At 44.7% G+C, this 19,242-nt stretch overlaps 2 protein-coding genes across 2 annotated transcripts in view; both read left to right on the plus strand.

Annotated features, from left to right (window-relative positions):
* Window positions 1-19,242, plus strand: part of LOC126866331 (lysine-specific histone demethylase 1A) — a 100,328-nt gene that overhangs the window by 79,145 nt on the left and 1,941 nt on the right. The window contains exons 11-13 of the mRNA XM_050619791.1: window positions 16,557-16,849; window positions 18,145-18,357; window positions 18,771-18,969. Of these exons, the coding sequence (XP_050475748.1) occupies window positions 16,557-16,849; window positions 18,145-18,357; window positions 18,771-18,969 (705 nt within the window). The remainder of the gene's footprint in view (window positions 1-16,556; window positions 16,850-18,144; window positions 18,358-18,770; window positions 18,970-19,242) is intronic.
* Window positions 1-19,242, plus strand: part of LOC126866334 (cilia- and flagella-associated protein 53-like) — an 85,913-nt gene that overhangs the window by 53,040 nt on the left and 13,631 nt on the right. The gene's annotated exons all lie outside the window — the stretch shown is intronic.

Here is a 19,242-nt window from a genome sequence, read left to right on the forward strand (position 1 = left end):
TTTTTTTGTCAACTTGGAGTTTTTATTTTTTTCGACGAAAGCTTCTAACTCTGCTGAGATTGTAATTTATCTGATAGATACGTATATATGAAGCCTTGTTTACGTAGTTTATTTCTTGTATAATTTTTATGTAAAAATCGGTACTGTAGCATGCGTTAAAACCGCAGACTGTCACGGAATGTAGAAAATGTCGATGCTAATAAAATTTGGAGAAGAAAAAGTATCATGGAATCCTCAACAACGGTAACCCGAATCTTCGGTCTATCGCGAAGCTGTGAAAACACCTGGTATCGATCCCATAGATTCCAAGGTTTTCGAAGCTTTCGAACAAGAAACCATCAGAACGATTCTCCGGTTAATCCAGTCTAGGAATGTCGTTCGAGAAAATGCTCACGATTTCAATAGCGCACGAAGGAAAGTTCAAGGGTTCGCCCAAAGTCGGCAAGAGGTCGGACTAGATAATTTTAGAATCGCGGAACGGGGACGGAATGGGCTCTCCGATATCGGAGCGGATCAAACGAGAAAGGTCATTTTATTCTCTCACACCGGCTCATCTTGCAGCGTCGGCGACCGAGTGGACTTTCTAAACGAGCTAGCCCGAAACAAAGACGGAATTGGAATGCAACCGAAGTGAGAAACAGAGAGCGAGCGAGAATCGTTCTCGCGCGGAATCCGCTCTCGTGCGGATTTGCGCATTTCGTGAGAATTGCGCAGACCTTTTAAAGAGGCTGACACTAATTAATTCTCGAACGAGATACGATCGTGCGCACAATAAACAGGAGAAAGTCGCCATTAACTGACAGAAAAATCCGAGTCGCTTGTTAAGAGTTAAGCTCAACGGAGACCGGGTGTATCGTTATAAAGGCCGATCGAAGATAACCTGATATATTAACGTATAGTGTAACCCCTTTTTATCCGTTGAAATGGTTGGCCGTTACGCGCGACTCCCGTCTCTCCGCTGCCACCACACGGGCTAACGGTTTATTAAAGAATCGTCGTTGTCGTTGCCGTCGGCCGTTCCGCGTCGCTCGTAATTCGCGAGCACGCGGCTCGTGCAGCTATTCGCGTGCACGTAATGCTCGCGCGCCCACCATCGGGCTAGGGGAATTCCATGAGCGCTTGTAACGGTCGATACCTTACAAGCTCCTAGTGACAGATACACCGGTGCGCGTCAATCGAGACCAAGTTCCTTTTCCAACTGTAAGAGGCTGCTGTAGTCTTCGTTTGTTCTTCTTTTTACGAAACTAAACTACACGAGACAATCGAAATGGAATTCATACGAGATTTTTCGGATTTTTCCTCGGTATGAAGTAACTCGATTGAGTCACATCGAGGGATATCAGAGGATGTACAAGGTTGTAAAATATTATCTCCTTAATCTTTGGAGGATTCTTAGAACGTCCGTGTGTGGGTTGGAGATTTATAAAGTCGGAATAGCCCGAAGACGTAAATGTAAGAGCGCAGTTTGTATCCTAATATCAATAACCTCTACCTCCATTGGTGTGCAATGGTTGTTCCATCGTGGCGCGGGAACGAGTGTCTGCATTCACGGGCAAACAGACGTTAATTCCTCGTGAAAACACAGTGATAGAGTGGAAACGAAACCGCCTCTCTTTGCGCCCACTCTATTATCAACAGAGACGTAATCACGCTCTCTCGCGTTATCGCGTATCGCTGGCAACGATTTCAAACGCGAATCATCCCCGTTTTCTCTTTCCATCTTTCACTGTGGAACACGATACGAACGGCGTTTCAATTGTTTTCGCGCTGCGGCGTGTTATTCGATTCAATGCGCTGGACAAACACGGGATCGATCGGCGAATCGCCCGCCTCGATTCGGGAAAGTGTACGTTACGTCGAAAAATCGACGGAACAACGCGCCATTACCCGCGACCACGGTCATTTACGACGGTTTAAAGGCGCGCATTACCACCGACGATCTCAATCGGCCCCGATAATCCCGCGAATTCATCCAACCGACGAGTCCCTATAAATTTTCGACCCCATAACGATCGTCTCCCGATCTTATCGATCCTTCTCCGTATTTACGTAGGACCGATACGCATCTGCTCGCGTCCACAGAGCTCCGAGTAGTTTGATATCGTGGCCCGTTTCGTGATGGATCCCGATGGACGCTACCCTATCAAATTTCTACTTCCTACGCGAATAAGCGGAAGATGGGTGCCATCTCCAATTGCTCATTTAGTTGCAAATACATTTTGCTTCGTGAAAGATATTCGAATGGGCGTCATGGAATAATGAAATTTCTCATACGTTATTCAGCATAGTATAACATGTGATAGTTGTTTTAAATCCTGCTGTAGAATATTATTTTCTTAATTGAATTTCTTTTCAATTCGTAATAAGTCGATTTGCAAATTCCAAAGGGTAGCTTACAGGAACAAAAGACAGACATCATTCTCTCTCGTCCGCAAAATCCAAAAGAAACTACATACTCCCCACACAATTATAATCCAGGAGGCACGCTAATCCTCGAATGTTCGAGTCTTCATCCAGCATTTTATCAAAGAAACTGGCCACGCACCAGGGGCACCTCCCTTGAGGAGAGGACGCGGGGTGGTTGTCCCGCAAGACTGGCCGCGCATCGATGAGGAGACACACAACTGCGAAACGTCGGTGCACATTGCCGGTCGGGAGAGCGTGGGCCACAGCGTAATAAATTTCAGCCGGTAAAAACGGCACGCTGGCTTACGAGAGATTGATGGAGCGACGCGCGAGGTGAGAGCGCGCGAGGCTCCGTAAGCGGCCTTTTGCTCACTGACAGTGATCATCAAAGCAGAAAAAGTTGCCACCCGGAAAGTTCGGCCTGCCGGACCGCCCTCGATTCGACCAAATCGCTGTAATGACCGCGGTCCCGGTCGCTTGAAAATAATTTTGACTCAATTACGCGGAACCCGCCACGCTATGCCAAACCACGGTCACGTCGAGTCGCTCCGCGTAGACTACTTTCAGCCACAGGGAACAAGCGACCTCTCTTTCGTCACACGGGCGAAGTCGATTTCCTCTTCGTCTCGTTTCGTAGCTCGTTATTCGCCGTGACTGTCTTTCCGCGGTCCGAACGCTTTGTTTAAGCCATAATTTTAGAGGTTGCCTTAGGAAGAAGAGTTTCAGCCGGTTCCACGCCCTCTTCGCGTTTAATGGCCGCCACAGGAGGGAACGGTGGCTCCGTTATCACGGTTCAACGTTTTTTTCCGGGCGGAAACGCGAAACGCGGCTGCGAACTGTAACGTCGTGTGACGAGTAATTGAGAACACGTGTGCCACGAGGTAAAGTCAGGCCTTTCCATGACCGTCGATTCGATTCCTGATCGATTGGTTATTTTACGCTGCCCGCGTCGAACTATTTGTCCAGCAAACTGTATGCGATTCTAGTTAAACGTTTGTCACTTCGATCGCTCAACAACGAACCTGGCCTCCTAGTGTTTCGGATCATTTCCAAACTTTTCAATCTTCCTGAATTTTTACGATTGATGTTCGTTGTTTGATAGGTTATCGAAAAATCTCTCTTTTAAAACTTAATTTTGGAAAATAGCGGTGGAAATAATTCTTGTTTCTTGAACACTCGCGATATAATAGAACACGCGGAGATGTATGGAAAGCCTGCTGCGAGCTTACGAGCGTCGAACGTGTCAAAAAGGCCGTATAATCAGAAGCGGACCAGTATTTTTCGAGGGAGGGTTGAACATGAGCCGTGGCGACCCTTACACCTTCTCGCGCCGCGCATTCTTCCTCCGACGCCCGCTGCGTTGCCTACCGCCAGGGGTTACCGGAAGAGAGACGAAGAAAGGTGGAGCTCCATTCTTCGAAACGAATCCTATATCGGCGCAGGAACGTTTTACATCCATCGGTCGAATCGTATATAACACGGACCATCAAAACGCGCTTAAACCAGGCCGAGTTATTACTATAGCAAATATGCGATACGGTTCACGGAGGCGCGATGCCACGTTGTAAATCATCCGGATATTCTCTCTCTCTCTCTCTCTCTCCTTCCCTCCTTTGCACACTAACATACGTACCAACTATCCTTTCCCACCCCATTAATATTTACATTACTCCCTACCCACGTGGTCCAAGATCCGGTCACGCGGACGATCGTATCTCTCGATGAGCATCGAAAGTCCTGCAAAACAGGGGCAAAGAAGAGCGGAACCTTGGAAATTCCAGGAAAATGAAGGAAACGAGAAGAAAAAAATGTTACGAAACGATAGAAATATATTGGCGATACTGTTCGAACGAAATGGGGTGGTACCCAAGGGATTCTGACGGATTATATTGACTCGTGAACGGGATGAATAAGCAACCGTTGGAAGTGTATTGGGGCCGTAAGATGACGATGCTTTACGATCGAAGATAACGCGCTGAAGACTATACGCCAATTTCAGGCCGCGTTCTTCCCCCCGGAGGGATTAATCGGGCCTCGTTTAAAACGTTCGCCGCAGCCCGCCGCGTTCTTCCATTTTTTAAATCCTCCCATGGCATCATCCCATAGCCGTCGTCCCGGTTCGAGGTGGTTCCACATGCGTTCACACGCTTATACACGTATACACATTGCATAGGTTGTTGGATATACTTGAAAAAGCTGTGCGCTCGTGAACCACCGCCGTTCGCGTGCACGTATAGGTAAGCACTCTAATTATCGAGATCTCACGTAAAACGAGTATGTAAACATAAATCGACAATCTTGTCGAGCGAAGCGGCGCGCGATCGCTTAACTGCCGGCCGACGAACGAATTTTTCTTCCGGTAACCCGGTGCGTAGACCGTGTCCTTGACGTCTTATTACGCCGATTAAAAGCCGCAACCCTCTCCGTCCCTCCGACCCACCCCTCTTTTTTCCTCTTCTCCTTTTTTCATATTTTTCCACCGTTCATACTTTGTCCCTCATCGTCTTCCGCCGAGTTTTGCTACTCGCTTTCGAGCGGTCGAGATCTTTCTTTCGCCGCTTATCTCAACTTTTTTCACTTTGTAGCATTTACCGCTGAAGGCGGTAGGTAGACTGCAGCAAAATTCCACGCTGGAATCCTTTATAATATCTTATTTTCCCTCGTCCTGTTATGGAAACTGTGGCTCGTTCCCTCTTTTCTCTCTTTCTTCTCTGTCTCTACCGTTCATCGATTAACTAATTCTCTACGGTTTTATTTCCAACATTTAGAAAGTGGAATTATCTTTGTTCCACATTTAAACAACTCCCTGAAAGAATATTCTAGAGTATCCTTTTCCTATTGATCTTACGTAAGCTGTACGTAAGTTAAAATGTGTTTCTTTATTAAATCGAATAAAGGAAATGCATACACACGGTTAGTAAGCAGTTATTTCTTATTCTAGATGTTTACTGAAATTTTCGCTAACGGTTACTCGGAGCAACGCGCGTTCTAGCGCTCGGTGCACCAGAAACCGATGAAACTCGAGATTATTAAGAGATTTGCATATCGCGGAATCGTATCTCGGAAAGGAACGCGTGCTCTCCTGCTTCCATTATCAAACAGGTTGAGACACCTATCATTATCATTGCCGTGTCTTAGAGCAGCTGACCCGGTTTATGACTCACGGCCGAGCGGAGAAATGGTTGCAAAACTTTCGGTCGGACACGAATTCCAGCGTCCATGACGCGGTGATAAATCATGCGTCGAACGAACTCGAGATGTAGTTTTCGATTCAAGGATTTTTCGATATCGAGAATATTCACAGAACCGTAATTTGTGCGAAGACCCTTGCATCGGTAAATTAACTCGCGGAAAAATCACGATCCTTCCGATACCCAAGTTTCTTTGTAACGTTCCATTTCAGGAGAGAGATTCTTCTCCGCTCGATTCATAATCGTTTCACGGGAAAGCAATTTCTCGGCCGAAAGGACGATCGTTTTCCTGGCCCGAGGCGGCCGAGGTTCCCTCTGGCACGCACGCAGGGATAAGATTGAAATGGAGAAAAATTCGCGGAGAAAAGCGAAGCCCGACTGTCGCCGTTCGTTCCACAATTATTCTCGTTTAACCGTCGCGCCACGCTAACTATTTCGTTATTACCGCAGCGGAACGGTTTTAATAAGATACTCGAAGAAAAATTACGTGGTATTTCCCTCCGTGTTCGCAGACGTGCTTTACCAGTCACTATAATCCCTCTTGCTTGTAAAAGTTGTAAACCACTTTTACGAAACTCTTTACAAGTTTACTCTCCGCCCTTTGCAATACTTCGTGCGGAGAGGCGATTGATCTAACACCACGGTAGCCAAGCGAGCTGTCGCGAGGCTGGATTACCACGCTTCTAATTACACCGTGTAATATACAGCCGGTGCTTTTTCGAAGAATCTCGCCTACGTGTAGTTGGATATAATAGCGAGGAATCGTCGATTGGTCGAAAGCAACTCGGTCGTGCGCAGAAAAAGGAATAACGGGCAAGAAGCAGAGGCCGATGAGGATAAAGCATATCGCATAGAGCGGAGAAGAGAAAAGACGAAACGTTGATGGAAGGAGTGTGCGCAAGAGGAAGGAGAGAGGAAGGGAGGACCAAAGGGAAACGGAATGGTGTGCGCACGCGAAAAAGGGCCCTGCGTAAATTGAAAGGGGGCACGGCTGTCTTGTTGTGTTTAAAAAGGCAATTTGCGGGCCTGAGATACGGCCTATATATTACGGCGCAACTGGTACGGGTGGTGGGAGATAGCTCGCTCGCGATAGCGCCCCTTTGCTCTGCGCTGGACCACGGGCAAGAGAACGGGGACTTTCCGTGGGCCTTACCGGCGAGACCACGAACGTCGTGCCTAGCGATGGCCTCAACGTTCCGTCTTCTATTACCTCGGAATTTGACGAAATCGTCTCTGATCTCTCGATGTTGTTCTTAGAGGTATGTTTTTTTTTTTTTTTTTTTAGGTCCCACGAGAATTATTATCATTTGCATAGAAATAATAAGTTCGTGGACTGGCACGATTTTAGTCGTTGCAAGAAATACGATAATAATCGTGGACTCGAATGTTTGTAACGAGAGCTCTTTCTCGAAAGAAAGTCTTTGGTTTGTGTACTTGATCTGTGTGTTTTTCTAAACGATGTGTCTTCTAAATCTTCTGATTCAGTTATGAATGTACGAGGTAAAGAAAGTCTGTTATTGAAATTTAGGAATATCCTTAACAGGATATCGTCGCAGCAGTTGCTTTCTCAGGAGTTGTAAAAAATTCCAATATTCCAAATTCGAGTAACGTTGCGTCAGAGCAAAATTGTTCGGAAAGTTTCAGGGTCCTTGAATACCCATCGCTAGCCGTACCCCTTTCGGCGTGCGCCCTGGTGCCCCCGGGTGCCGCGGGGAGGGGCCCATGCTCCCCACCGCCGACATCCGGCAAATGCATTTCTTGTGTAGCACGCTGCTCGTTTGCGGACGATACGATTTACTCGCGGTATATAGTCGTATTCAAATATCTTCTTACTGCTCGCTGAACCTCTTTTACGTCCCTCTTCCTTCCTCCCAGTTTTCTACCCTCTCTGCTTTCTTCCGTCGCCCTGATCTCACGGTTTTGCACGCGTAATCGACTCGCAATTGCTCGCCATCGAACGAACGATCGGCTAATTCTACGCAGTACCGAATGAATCGAAAGAACGAGCTCGTTCGTTCGACGTGGTTTAATTATAATTATTAGCGGGCAGATTGAAGTTGCGAGCAACCTCGTTTGCGGCTACCTTTGTTCTCTCTCTCTATGTATGTGTGTATATCGCTGCCTATTTAAAATCGATTCCAACACGGGCTTAGCGTTATGGTTTCTGGAAAATTTGGAATGGTACGAGCACTGCCAGAATGAGGAGCATGCGCTGCTCGCTTGCTACAACACGTTCGATAGTTCGATTAGCTTTCTGTATATTAAATCGGTTACGCGAACCGCTCGTTCGTACTGTACGGGAATCGCGTGGCAAGTTTTCGGTTGTTCAATCTGCTCAATGGGCACTTCTTCGGATAGGAATGCTGTTTGTTCGGTTAATTAAAGCCGAATTAGCATGCTTTAGTTTTAGGTGAACGATAGGAATGTCTGAAACATGTGCCACGTTTGAATTAAATTGATTCATTCAGATTAAATTTTCACATACCATTCAACAATACCATATAATTTTATAATTATAGCTACATTCTGTTTCCTAGTTGCAACAATAATTTTCCATTATTAAGAAATGTAAAGCTAATTAACATTCATTTTCTTCATTGCGTGGAAAACAGCTGTTTTTCAAACGCGTATGTTCGTAATGCGCACTCTACTAGATCCATCGATCTTCCTGTTTTACCGACCACTATTACGAGTTCAGCCATTGGCTCACAGATGTCGTTTCGTGGATGCCTCGAATGACACGCTAACGAATCTCGCTATTCGTAATTATTACCATTAATTACCGCCATCAAACACACGCAGGAGCTGCACAAAGTCCCTCGCGCGATTCCTATCCACGGTTTATTAATCTTTCTTAAGAAAAAAAATCGATTCCCCTAGGCGAAGAATTCCCCTGATTCTTGCGAAGGCTGGCGGTAAAGCGCATCGGGTACAAGCTCATTTGCACAGAATGTGTGACAATCGTAATAAATCGCCGGTACGATATCGATCTTTTCTCCGCGGAGCGTTACTTACTAGCGCGATCTAGGAATCTCGCATTCCGGCGGTCGCGGACGGTCGCCGGTGTTCGGGGCCAGGCCGATCATAAATTCCGTGCCAGCCTCCAATTAACTTTATCGCAATCTGAACAAATTATACGGAACGCTGCCGATGCTAAATTCACCGATGCGACCGGGACAAGCGGAGATAACCGGCACGCCAGAAAACGAGAACGCCGAAACGACGCCGGAGATAACGTTTATTTTTCGCGAGCCGGCCATCCTCGTCCGACGCGATTCATTTCCAACTGGGGTAGAGGAGAGTACCTGTGATTCTCTTTTGTCTTCGTAAGACACTTTCCCGCTCCCTTCCACGATCCTCGAATCGTCTCTTCGGACGTTTTACAATCTCGCCGTTTACCCCTTTGCCCTTACGTCCTTCGCTAGAACGTTTCATTTCCGGCGAACGCTATAACGTGGCTTCTCTTTTATTGTAGTCTTGATATTGGGCCATCGAGATGGTTTTCACGACTTTTTTCTCGCTTTCGAGATATATAACTGGATCGATACTTGATTTAAAACCTGTTTGTCGCATTATATATTTTTACGAAAATTACGTAGATGTGTTTATTTTACGTAAACCAACACATTGAACGCGATATCGCGTGTGTTCGTGCGACCTTTGAGTATGTCAATAAAAACTTGAACGTTTAATAATTTTAATTATCCATGAAACGTTCGTGTTTTCTGAAACACTCGATATCACGGATGGATTACCGTGAATGACACTGGCGTCCTTGAAACGACCTTGTCACAGCTTTTGAACGACCTTCAATGAAACTTAAACGATCTTTAATGATTTCGAAATGGCCCTGAAAAACTGGTTCTATTCGATCTTTAATTTTAGTGGCCCGAATTTAGTTCTGTCCGCGTTGTATTACGCATATCAAACATCGTGCTAATTATTTCAATTGCAATACAATACGGCATGCATGTTATCCCCGTAGTTTCAATTTACGAAAATTATTCTCTCCTGTTCTATTATTTTCTCACTTCGACTGATAGCACTGCTAATCGTTAATTTATCCCCATTTCCTCTGTTTATCCGTCAACACAAAGCGCTGTGCCGTTTAATCCGAACCGCGTTGCCGGGAAATAAGGCGGTGTTTGTTTGCACGAGCGTTAAGCGAATCGGAGTTCATTTTCGATTGCCAGGTGGTTCGAGAACGTAGCCGTCCTTGTTAACCACGCTACGCCAGCGTAACGAGCAGCTCCTGGCGGAATTGCGCGACGCCCTGCCACGCCCGTGTATACTAATTTCCACCGGTATTCACGAGCAACTCTCTGTGTCGCGTGGCAAACACGGGAATATTTAATCTTTCGACAATGGAACGACAGGCTGTTGCAATTCACGTGCACCCTTACGGCTGCAAGCTTTCCCCATTTTCCGTTTTGTTTCGACAGGTCTGTTTTTACGACGTCGAGTTCCTAACAAATGGCCATAGATCAGGGTACATGCCCTTTCAGGACTGGGTCGCTAATAATAGTGTCGGATTCAGCAAAGATTCAGAGATTCGAAGAAGTTGCTTCGAGGAACTGTTGGAAACGTATCACGTAACGTTATATTTACGATATATTTTCAATGTATTCTTGCACGATTCAACTAATATCGTTCGCGAAATTTTCCAACTTACACGTTACGAGTTAGATAATATTTAATTTTAGTTCTAATAAATTCCGTTGAAAATTTCCTAAGTAAATTTTACCGATCGACGCGGCTGCTACACTTTCCAATAATTTGAGTAAACGAATAAAAATCAACACGAAATAAATTCGTAGTAATATACTTTTGCATTTTCGAATATGAGAAACCTATATCTCTCTTGCTCTTTCGATAAATACAATTTAAATATTGAATCGAAAAGCTCGTTTGGATATTTTTAATCCACGTTAGATCGCAAAAGGAAATTTTGTAATCTACGACTTGTACGATTCTCCAATATTACTAATTGATAGATAAAATAAAAGAGCCCAAAATATTTGAGAAATAATTTTTAATAATTTTCCACGATAATATTCTACACAATGAAAATGACGGCAAACTATGAGTTTCCCAGAATCGCTCGAAGCAAATTGATGGCTTAAAGAAGCCAACCGAAATCTAACCTCCCTAAAAGCTAACCTCCCTACTTCAAAGATCCTCAGAGACTTCGCCTAATCTCCATCAAACGGACCACGATCGATATGGCGCAAACGATTCGTTGGACGATCGAGTCTGGCAAAGTCGCGTCGTCAAAGGTCAATCAGCTTCTTCCCGCGTCGGTCGCACGCATCCGTGGTAGCCTTACTTGTCGGGACTATTTATTTATTAAATATTTGCTCGCGTCGAAACGGAGTTCGGCGAAGACCCAGGCCGCAAGGGCTGAAGGGTTGAAGTTCACCTGGAAGACTCACACGGCCGCGATTCTGGCGATTTCCGAAAATCAATGTTTACCCGACGAGGCAAATGAGACTTTCTCTCTATCGCGTGTGTGCTTCGAGACTCGCTATGCCAAATGTTGACGCAACGAATGGCTGCGCAAGGAAAGCATCCCTCTGTATTTCTATCGCCCACGACTCGCCGGCTAGAATGCTGAATTTTTTCAGGAACTCTTATTGGGTGTTTAATTTGTGCGTGTAAATTCCACGGGATAAGTTACTGAATTTGTATGGCAAGGTCTGTTCGTTTTCATTTCATTAACATGCTTGTCCTTTTGCTGTTCTTTTAGATCATATCTTTGATCTTTCGGGGGTGTAATTCGCGTATCGTTTGTTTGGTGCTTCAGAATATTCTACGTAATTAAACGATAAATCCATTTATTTGTAGGGAAACTGGTTCTAACACTATCACGTTGTGTCGTTTTTACAAATAGATTAGAAAATATTATTATGTTGTTTTGTTCTGTGAAAATATTATGTTTCTATTATTAACAATTGCGAGTAGATAAATTTTCTTACAGAATCCAACAAACGTTCCAAATTTCTCTGTCATTTGTTAAAACTGATAAAACGTCATAGAAATTATAGCACAAAGAAAGAATCTTTAATATTTATATCATCGGCGAAGAAGAGAGGAAACCGCACTTTTTACCGCGCATCTGTCGCTTTCCTTTTCTCCTATTCACGAAGAGTTTTCGTAAATCTGCTTAGTGGAAGCAGCTCGGAACCACGGCACGCTCGATTTCTATTCAAATTGACGAGATTCAAATTCGCTAGATCGGTACTCGAGCAACGTACTGCTGGGTGATGTGTGTACGGGCACGTTTCCTAACCGCAGCTACCCTCTTCCCGATTTCATATGTCCTGTTCCCGAACTGCATGCGTTCACGTGGCGCGCAAAAACACGCGGCACACGGCTTTGCTCCAGTGCGATGAACTCGCGCGGCGCGCCGCACAGTTCTGCCAGTCTCTGTTTCTCTCGAGGCCGTTTCAGTATTTGACTGTTCGGCCAGGACGACGCTACGCGTCCCTTCTCTCCACCTGTTTTCCCCTCTCCTCGTTCGTCCATCTCTATCCTGGTTACACGGTACACGCGTTTCGTCCTCGTTTCACTCTGTTCTCGAGGCGCGTCCCTCGCTGTTACGCTCCCGGCTGCACTTCGACTCCTGTCGAGACGACAGAACGCCATAAGCAACCAATTTAAATGTAAATTGAAAAGCAGCGCGGCATACAAATTGTTCGACTCGCCGTCAAAAAATACTGCGAGCAAAGATCAAACGGAAGACAAGACGGGAGAGGGTAGCATGGAGTAGCACGAGAGTGCGGGCCGTCTTCGATGCGGCGAAGATACAACGAGAGGAGAGGCGGCCTTTTCTCCCTTCACGGATCGTTCCGCGTCACGTCGCTACGGCCACCGACATGCTGATAAATTCTTCGTTAAATATTTGCGTTCGCCGGCACCGGGACGGTTCCGGTGGAACCGCGGGCCTCTTGCGTTGGAGAACCCCGTTCACCGGAACATGCCGCTTTAACGGCGAATCTTTCTTGCTTGAAAGAATAATTAATTTAGTAGCAGTTTTTCCTCTCTGTTGAAACTTTCTTATTGTTATCAAAGCCTAGCGCTCTTTAACTATTCCATCAGAGAGATTACAACAAACCATCAAAGTTTCGATAAAAGGCAGGATAATATCGAAATTATTTTGAAATTCTGATTTCATTATTTATTAATGCAGGGTTCCACGTCTCCAGTTATATTGGCAAAATTATTAAATTGTATATACGCATTGGATATCCACTGAATAATTGAACTGAATATTTAGAACTTCATCTACCTGCCTTTATCGAATGCTGTTTCCTCGGGTCTGGGTTAAATCGGAATTAAAGGCTTTTTCTTGTAAGTGTATCAATGGTGGAAGCGTGTCTTTCAAGTGAATCGGAAGCTCAGTTGCGAGCAGACGTTCCAGGCGAACGGAAATGCAGCGTACAAATTTTTCATTCGCCGAGAATAGAGTTGGTCCGCGGCCTGCTGAAAAATTCAGCGGGTTTGTTCACGAACGAAAGCCGGAAAAACGGCAATGGGACCGGATTGAATGGGCTTCCGGCTTGTTTTTTGTTTGCCAGATTTTTCAGAGATGATTCTCTGATGGAAGACAGCGTGCGGTCTGCGTTACTGGCGAGCAAAACGCTTGTTCCGCCCGAAAGTAAACATCCGAACGAGCATTCGGAGTTACAGTAGCAAACAATAATGGAGGCACATGCGTTTCCCGGCTCGATGTTATTTTAGGAAACCCGTGGAAATCGAGCCATCCCAGAAGCCAGATATGCGCACGTAAATAATACACCGGGCTCTGTTCATTGTTAATTAATGGCTTCTACCAATTGCTAATATCTTCTAAAATGATCCAATAAAATAATCGTTTTACATACCATTTGGAAATTTAAACGCGTAAAATGTATCTAATACATTTTGTTTCATCCACATTTTCTTCATTTCTTAGTACTTTTAATGCCTGGATTATGAACATAAAATTCTATAATTGGGTACATTAGGAGTTTGTAGCAAATATAACATAACAGATTTTTATGATCACTAGGAGGTAATGTAAGCACAATATGCTACGTATATGATGCAATACAATGGACGATTTATCGGGATTAAAATCTTTCATAAACGTAGAATTATTTTACAAAGCAAATATTTTAATTAATAGTAATATTAGAAAGCTACTGCATGAAACATATTTCTCTGATTACGGGGATATAAAAATTCATCGGCAAATAATGAACGAATTTTGAAAGTAATCTATTAAACTTAAGCTCATCGAGATAAAATATCGACTGCTGCTTTGGTTGCACAGGATTAATCGTAGCCGTGAAAACGATCCAATAAAGAGCAATAATTTCATCCACTCATAAAAATATCTACAACCAGGAATTAATTAAATTTCTTCAAAGTAAAAATATTTCCAGTGCGGGAATAACTGCGAACAAACGAATGGAAAGTTCCAAAATGGGGAAAAAAGGAGGAAGATATAAATGGAAACGAAGAGAACCGAAACCGGATCAAGTTCGTTCTCCACGGATAATTTTCATCGACTCGGAACCGGCTGCCTCATTGCAAGGAATTAATTTCCAATTCCAACGGGAGACAGAGAGAACGAAACAAGGGAAACGAAAGGAAACAAGATGAGGATGGCAGCGCGGAGAAAGAGAAAGAGAGAGTCGAGATCGACTTACCATAATTTTGGTAGCACCGGACCGCGTTCCCTTCGCTGGCTGTTGAATATTCCCTCGCTTATTAGAAAGGGTTTCTGTAATCGACGCCAGACACGAGCGGGTGTCTACCCGTGGCACCGGTGTAGCCGCCAGTCAAATGGATTCCAATTAAAGTAATAACGAATCCAACCGTACGAGCGTTTTCGTCGTCGCAAATAATCGCGCGCAACCGGATATCGGCATGGACCGCGTGGCCGCGCGACGCGTTCTTTTCCAATTCGATTCGTCCTGGCTCTGTTACCTTCCCCGTAGAACCAGGAGACCATGGAGAAACGGCACCGTGAATGGGACGACGTCGAATTTAAATCGGTCGAATTAACGAAACGACGAGGCGACTGTCGTTCGACGCGACGATAAATTTTTCGATGGGATCAGGTCCAGTCACATTCACACGAACGGGAACAACAAGAAAGGGAATAATGGAAAATTCTTCTCACCGACTTTATCTTGAAAAAATGTACAGTTTTTATACACGCGTATAGGATGTTTCAAAAAATTGAGTTTAATCCTCAGCAAAATATCAGCCAACTTGATCGACTGTATCTTTAGCAAGTTACTCAATTTCATTATACGTGATTAGCATCGAACTACTTAAAGAAACAAAGTATAGTTAATTTCCTAAATTTATTGGAAGAAAGCGACTTAAATAAGCGTAAGTGCCAAGGAAATTCTATAAAGATAAATCTACAAAAATAGATGGTAATATTTGACACGTTTCTCTTCGCTTTTTCCATCTATGGACACAATCGGTATGGCTTCTGAGCAACTCATAGTATTCATCGAAATAAACAACAAGGCTTTAATAAGCATGGGTCAAAATATCGTTAGTTTCGGGGTTGCAAGATATATCAACGCGTATTTCATGCTTCGTGCTTTACAAGTTTCAGCTCAATTTTTACAAGTGTTCCGTAGAAATGGAATTATGGAAACGAAGAAGCGATTCGATTGCTGAATTATCGCGGACCAATAATAATTGAGAAACAATTGTTTGATACTATTATAGGGGTATATCGGGTGTCGCGTAAATTTAAATTTCTCCGGGATGGTATCTGCCGATAGAGCAGAGAGAGGCGCTTGCTAGCACGCTGCTGGCCATCAACATAATTAACCTCCCTAAGTGGAGACGCCTGTGTATCATTATTAGTACATGCGCAGCGGATGTTACGGGGTTCGAATGTGCTTACGAGAATTTAGGACCGCGTCAGGTGTCCTGATTTGGCCGCGCTAATGCGAAATATCCAATTAACTGGTAATGGAGCCTTTATCGTATCCGGTGACATCGGCCCGCGGAATTTCAACCTCGCTCGCGCAGCCCACCTTTGCGCGAACCACGCGAATTCGAAACACGGACCGAAAAGTACACGCTATCTGCTCGCTCGTTTTGTAATCCGTTCCGATAATTGCGAGCTTCGAGATTTCATGTATCGAAATTCGGTTCCGAGGTTATGCAGAATCCGTAGTTTCAGGTGGGCTGCATCGTTCAAAGTAATTGGAAGATTTCGTAGCTGGTTAGAAGTCGTTCTCGTCTACGATATATAAATACCATCTTTCTTAGAGGAATACCACGAGTCGAACATGTTCGAGCTGTTCAATATTCAGAAAAGATCTCTTTATGTTTCTTCCTTCGTGCGTCAAAGAAAAAAGAATTCGAAGTATCGGGATATGAGATTAAAATCTTTTACGGATATTTTAATATTACGATATGATACGATGATATTATATACACGCTCGTACATTAAAACATGACACCTTGATATTCCAAAAAGCAGAGATCTTTTTGAATTTATTCACTGGTTAAATAACAGAGATTTGGACACTTCATCCTATTTTGATGTATCGTTTGGTACCAATTACGATCTAACACGATCATACATGTGTACATATTACAACGACACAACCCGCACACAGTAACTAACAACCCAGAAACGAGGAAACACGTTACCCTCTATCATGCCCCTCTATTATCACCCCAATCACAAGTCCTCCGAACATTACCCCACCTCTGAATCTCCCCCGCTCACAAATCTCAACCACATCGAACCTCAATTACGTTCTCATTTGTCAACCATCCTCGTAACCAACTACTATATACAACCCTCCTTCTCTCTCTCTCTCTTTTCTCTGTCAGTCAGTCAGTCAGCCTGTCTGTCTCTCCCCCCCCTCTCTCTCTCTCTCTTATAATTACCACACATACTTTTCTGACAAATCTATATTCTCAATTTTTCAGTTCGCAATGGCTACTCGTGCGTACCTGTTGCACTGTCGGAGGGCCTGGACATCCGGTTGAATACAGCGTCCAGGGCGGTCCGATACGGAGTGAACGGGGTGGAGGTATGGGCCGCACCCTCTCGTAGCCCTCACACAAATCACACGGTGTACAAGGCGGACGCGGTGCTAGTCACGCTGCCTCTTGGTGTTCTGAAGGCTTCCGCCCCGCCGTCCGCGGTCGCCTTCAACCCGCCGCTTCCGGACTGGAAGTCCCAGGCTATTCAGAGGCTCGGCTTCGGCAATTTAAATAAGGTAAGCGGTCTTTGGCTCGCGTCTCTCCTCCGTCTGATTTATACGGCCGGCGAAAACGACGATCGAACTTGTCGACCGGCCCGGAATGAGATATATTGTGATCCGGCGGTCTCTTTCGTCGCGAGAGCAACGGTGACGTGGCTCGTGTCGCTTCTTACGCCGGGACACGTTCCTTTTACGGCCTCCCAGAGTCGGTTTACGACCGCTTCGATCCGGGACTCCGGCCCTCTCCCGAAATTAAAGGCTCATCGCGCGGCCAAACGGGCCACGGCTGTCCGGATCTCTCGACCGATAGCTCGTCCACTCGAATAAATTCTCCGCAATTCCGAGGGTAATTTACGAATCGATGTTACGCCGTGGGAGAGTGGAGCTTCTCGTGGTTCAAGGAGCTCGCCGATTGCAGGTCGATGCGATTTTATTTCGAGAGGGAAATTGGCCGAGGGGAGCTTTCGGATCGGTGATTCTATCGCGGTGATGTTTCTGGGATGAGCCCGAAGCTGTGTATGAAAATTAGGATGAGCGATTTGAAGAATAGGATTACGAATGGATGCAAAGATTGGATTATACGCGGCAAGCATGTGTGTTGCCTAATTGAGATCCGAAAAGTGCAGCGTGACTGAATAGCGAAAGTGTTTTATGTATATGGTTAAAGAGATAAAATGAGTTTAGTTTAGTGTAAGGATCCTGGAGGGATGCAACATGTGTATCGAAGAGATTTTGGTACAAAGTCGCTTAAACTGGAATTTAGGAAGCTTTACAAAAGATGCTATAGTTATATTCCCCGTGAATTTTGTAATTCTCTTAAACGACGGCGAATAATCCGTAAAGAGAATGATCTATGGAACAAAGCACCGGTGGTAAACGTTTACGTGAGCAACCCTTAAACCGAAGGATTTACCAGAACCAACGGGTACATAATATTTTCTCCAAGCAAGCTTGCGAACATCTATTCGCGAGCTCCCTTTACATTGTCAGATATAAATTACACATATTCGGTGTAATTGAAAATCCAACCATTTACCACATAAAACTGGAGCTTCGCAAGTTATTTCAAATCAACTCGTCCGTTCAAAAATATCTAACTTTATCTTGCTTGCATCAAGATGCTAATTCGCAAAGAAACTTACTTTATCACTAGTTCCATCCTTATACGTTCAAACTTTGATCCACCTAAAACTGGTCGACTAAACGACTCCACGAGGGTCAAACCGATGCCTTAGTCGAGAATAATCGGTGGACAAGTCTGCAAGTGCCGCCATAACAAGAAAGTAATTCCTGGGAATTCGTCACGTCAGGTGGTGCTGTGCTTCGAACGGATCTTCTGGGACCCGACCGCCAATTTATTTGGCCACGTGGGCAGCACGACCGCGTCACGTGGTGAGCTCTTCCTCTTCTGGAACCTTTACAAAGCACCGGTATTGTTGGCTTTGGTCGCTGGCGAGGCTGCCTGCGTGATGGAGAACGTCAGCGATGACGTTATCGTTGGCCGCTGCATCGCTGTCTTGAAGGTAAATTTTTTAAAATAATTATTTTACATTAAAACCATCGTATCTGCGTGAATTAAATTACAAAATTTACTATTAACAAGGATAGTTCTCAATTTCCTTCAATTCTCAATATTTTGATGCCAAATTTATTTAAGTGTCAAATAACGACGAACAGTGATTAATAATAGTATGATATCTCTAGTATAATCTTTGTTATATTTTCGTTGTTCTTTTCCACTGGTAGCTATTTTAGATTTCACCATAAAAATACGAAATTCATCGTAATACTATAATGTCTGTTACCATTCGCGGTGAATTTCGTAACTTACCCCGCGGATATGAAAGTTTCACCGTACCTAGAATATTTATTTCCTGATGCATTTTGCTTAAAAAATTCAATCTACCGCTTAAAATACGTACTGGTGTGCTTTCAGGGTATTTTTGGAAACCAGGTGGTTCCACAGCCTCGTGAAAGCGTGGTGACGAGATGGCGGGCAGACCCGTGGGCGAGAGGTTCGTACAGCTTCGTCGCGGTCGGCAGTTCCGGCAGCGATTATGATCTTCTGGCAGCGCCCGTCGCACCCCCTGCCACCCCTGGTGCCCCACCACCGCAACCAAGGGTCTTTTTCGCAGGTAAATATTTAGCCTCCGCGATATTTTCACCGGTTGCTCCCCACCCCCTACCCCGCCCTTCTCTTCCCATTTTTTCCTTTTTGAGAAGCGAATGAAGTGGACTTCGGCGTCTGCCGGCTGATACAGAGTGCGCAATCGCCGTGTCCGCGATGTGAATCGTATCTTTTTGAGGCGGCTGGGTTGTACTTTTCTCTGCATGGCTTTTACCTTGAATAGTCTTTTCAAAGGAGATTTAATGGTTTCGTGATAGGTTTAAGAAGTTATTTTCGACAA

This window comes from Bombus huntii, chromosome 6 (assembly GCF_024542735.1).
Source record: "Bombus huntii isolate Logan2020A chromosome 6, iyBomHunt1.1, whole genome shotgun sequence".
NCBI classification, from domain to species: domain Eukaryota; kingdom Metazoa; phylum Arthropoda; class Insecta; order Hymenoptera; family Apidae; genus Bombus; species Bombus huntii.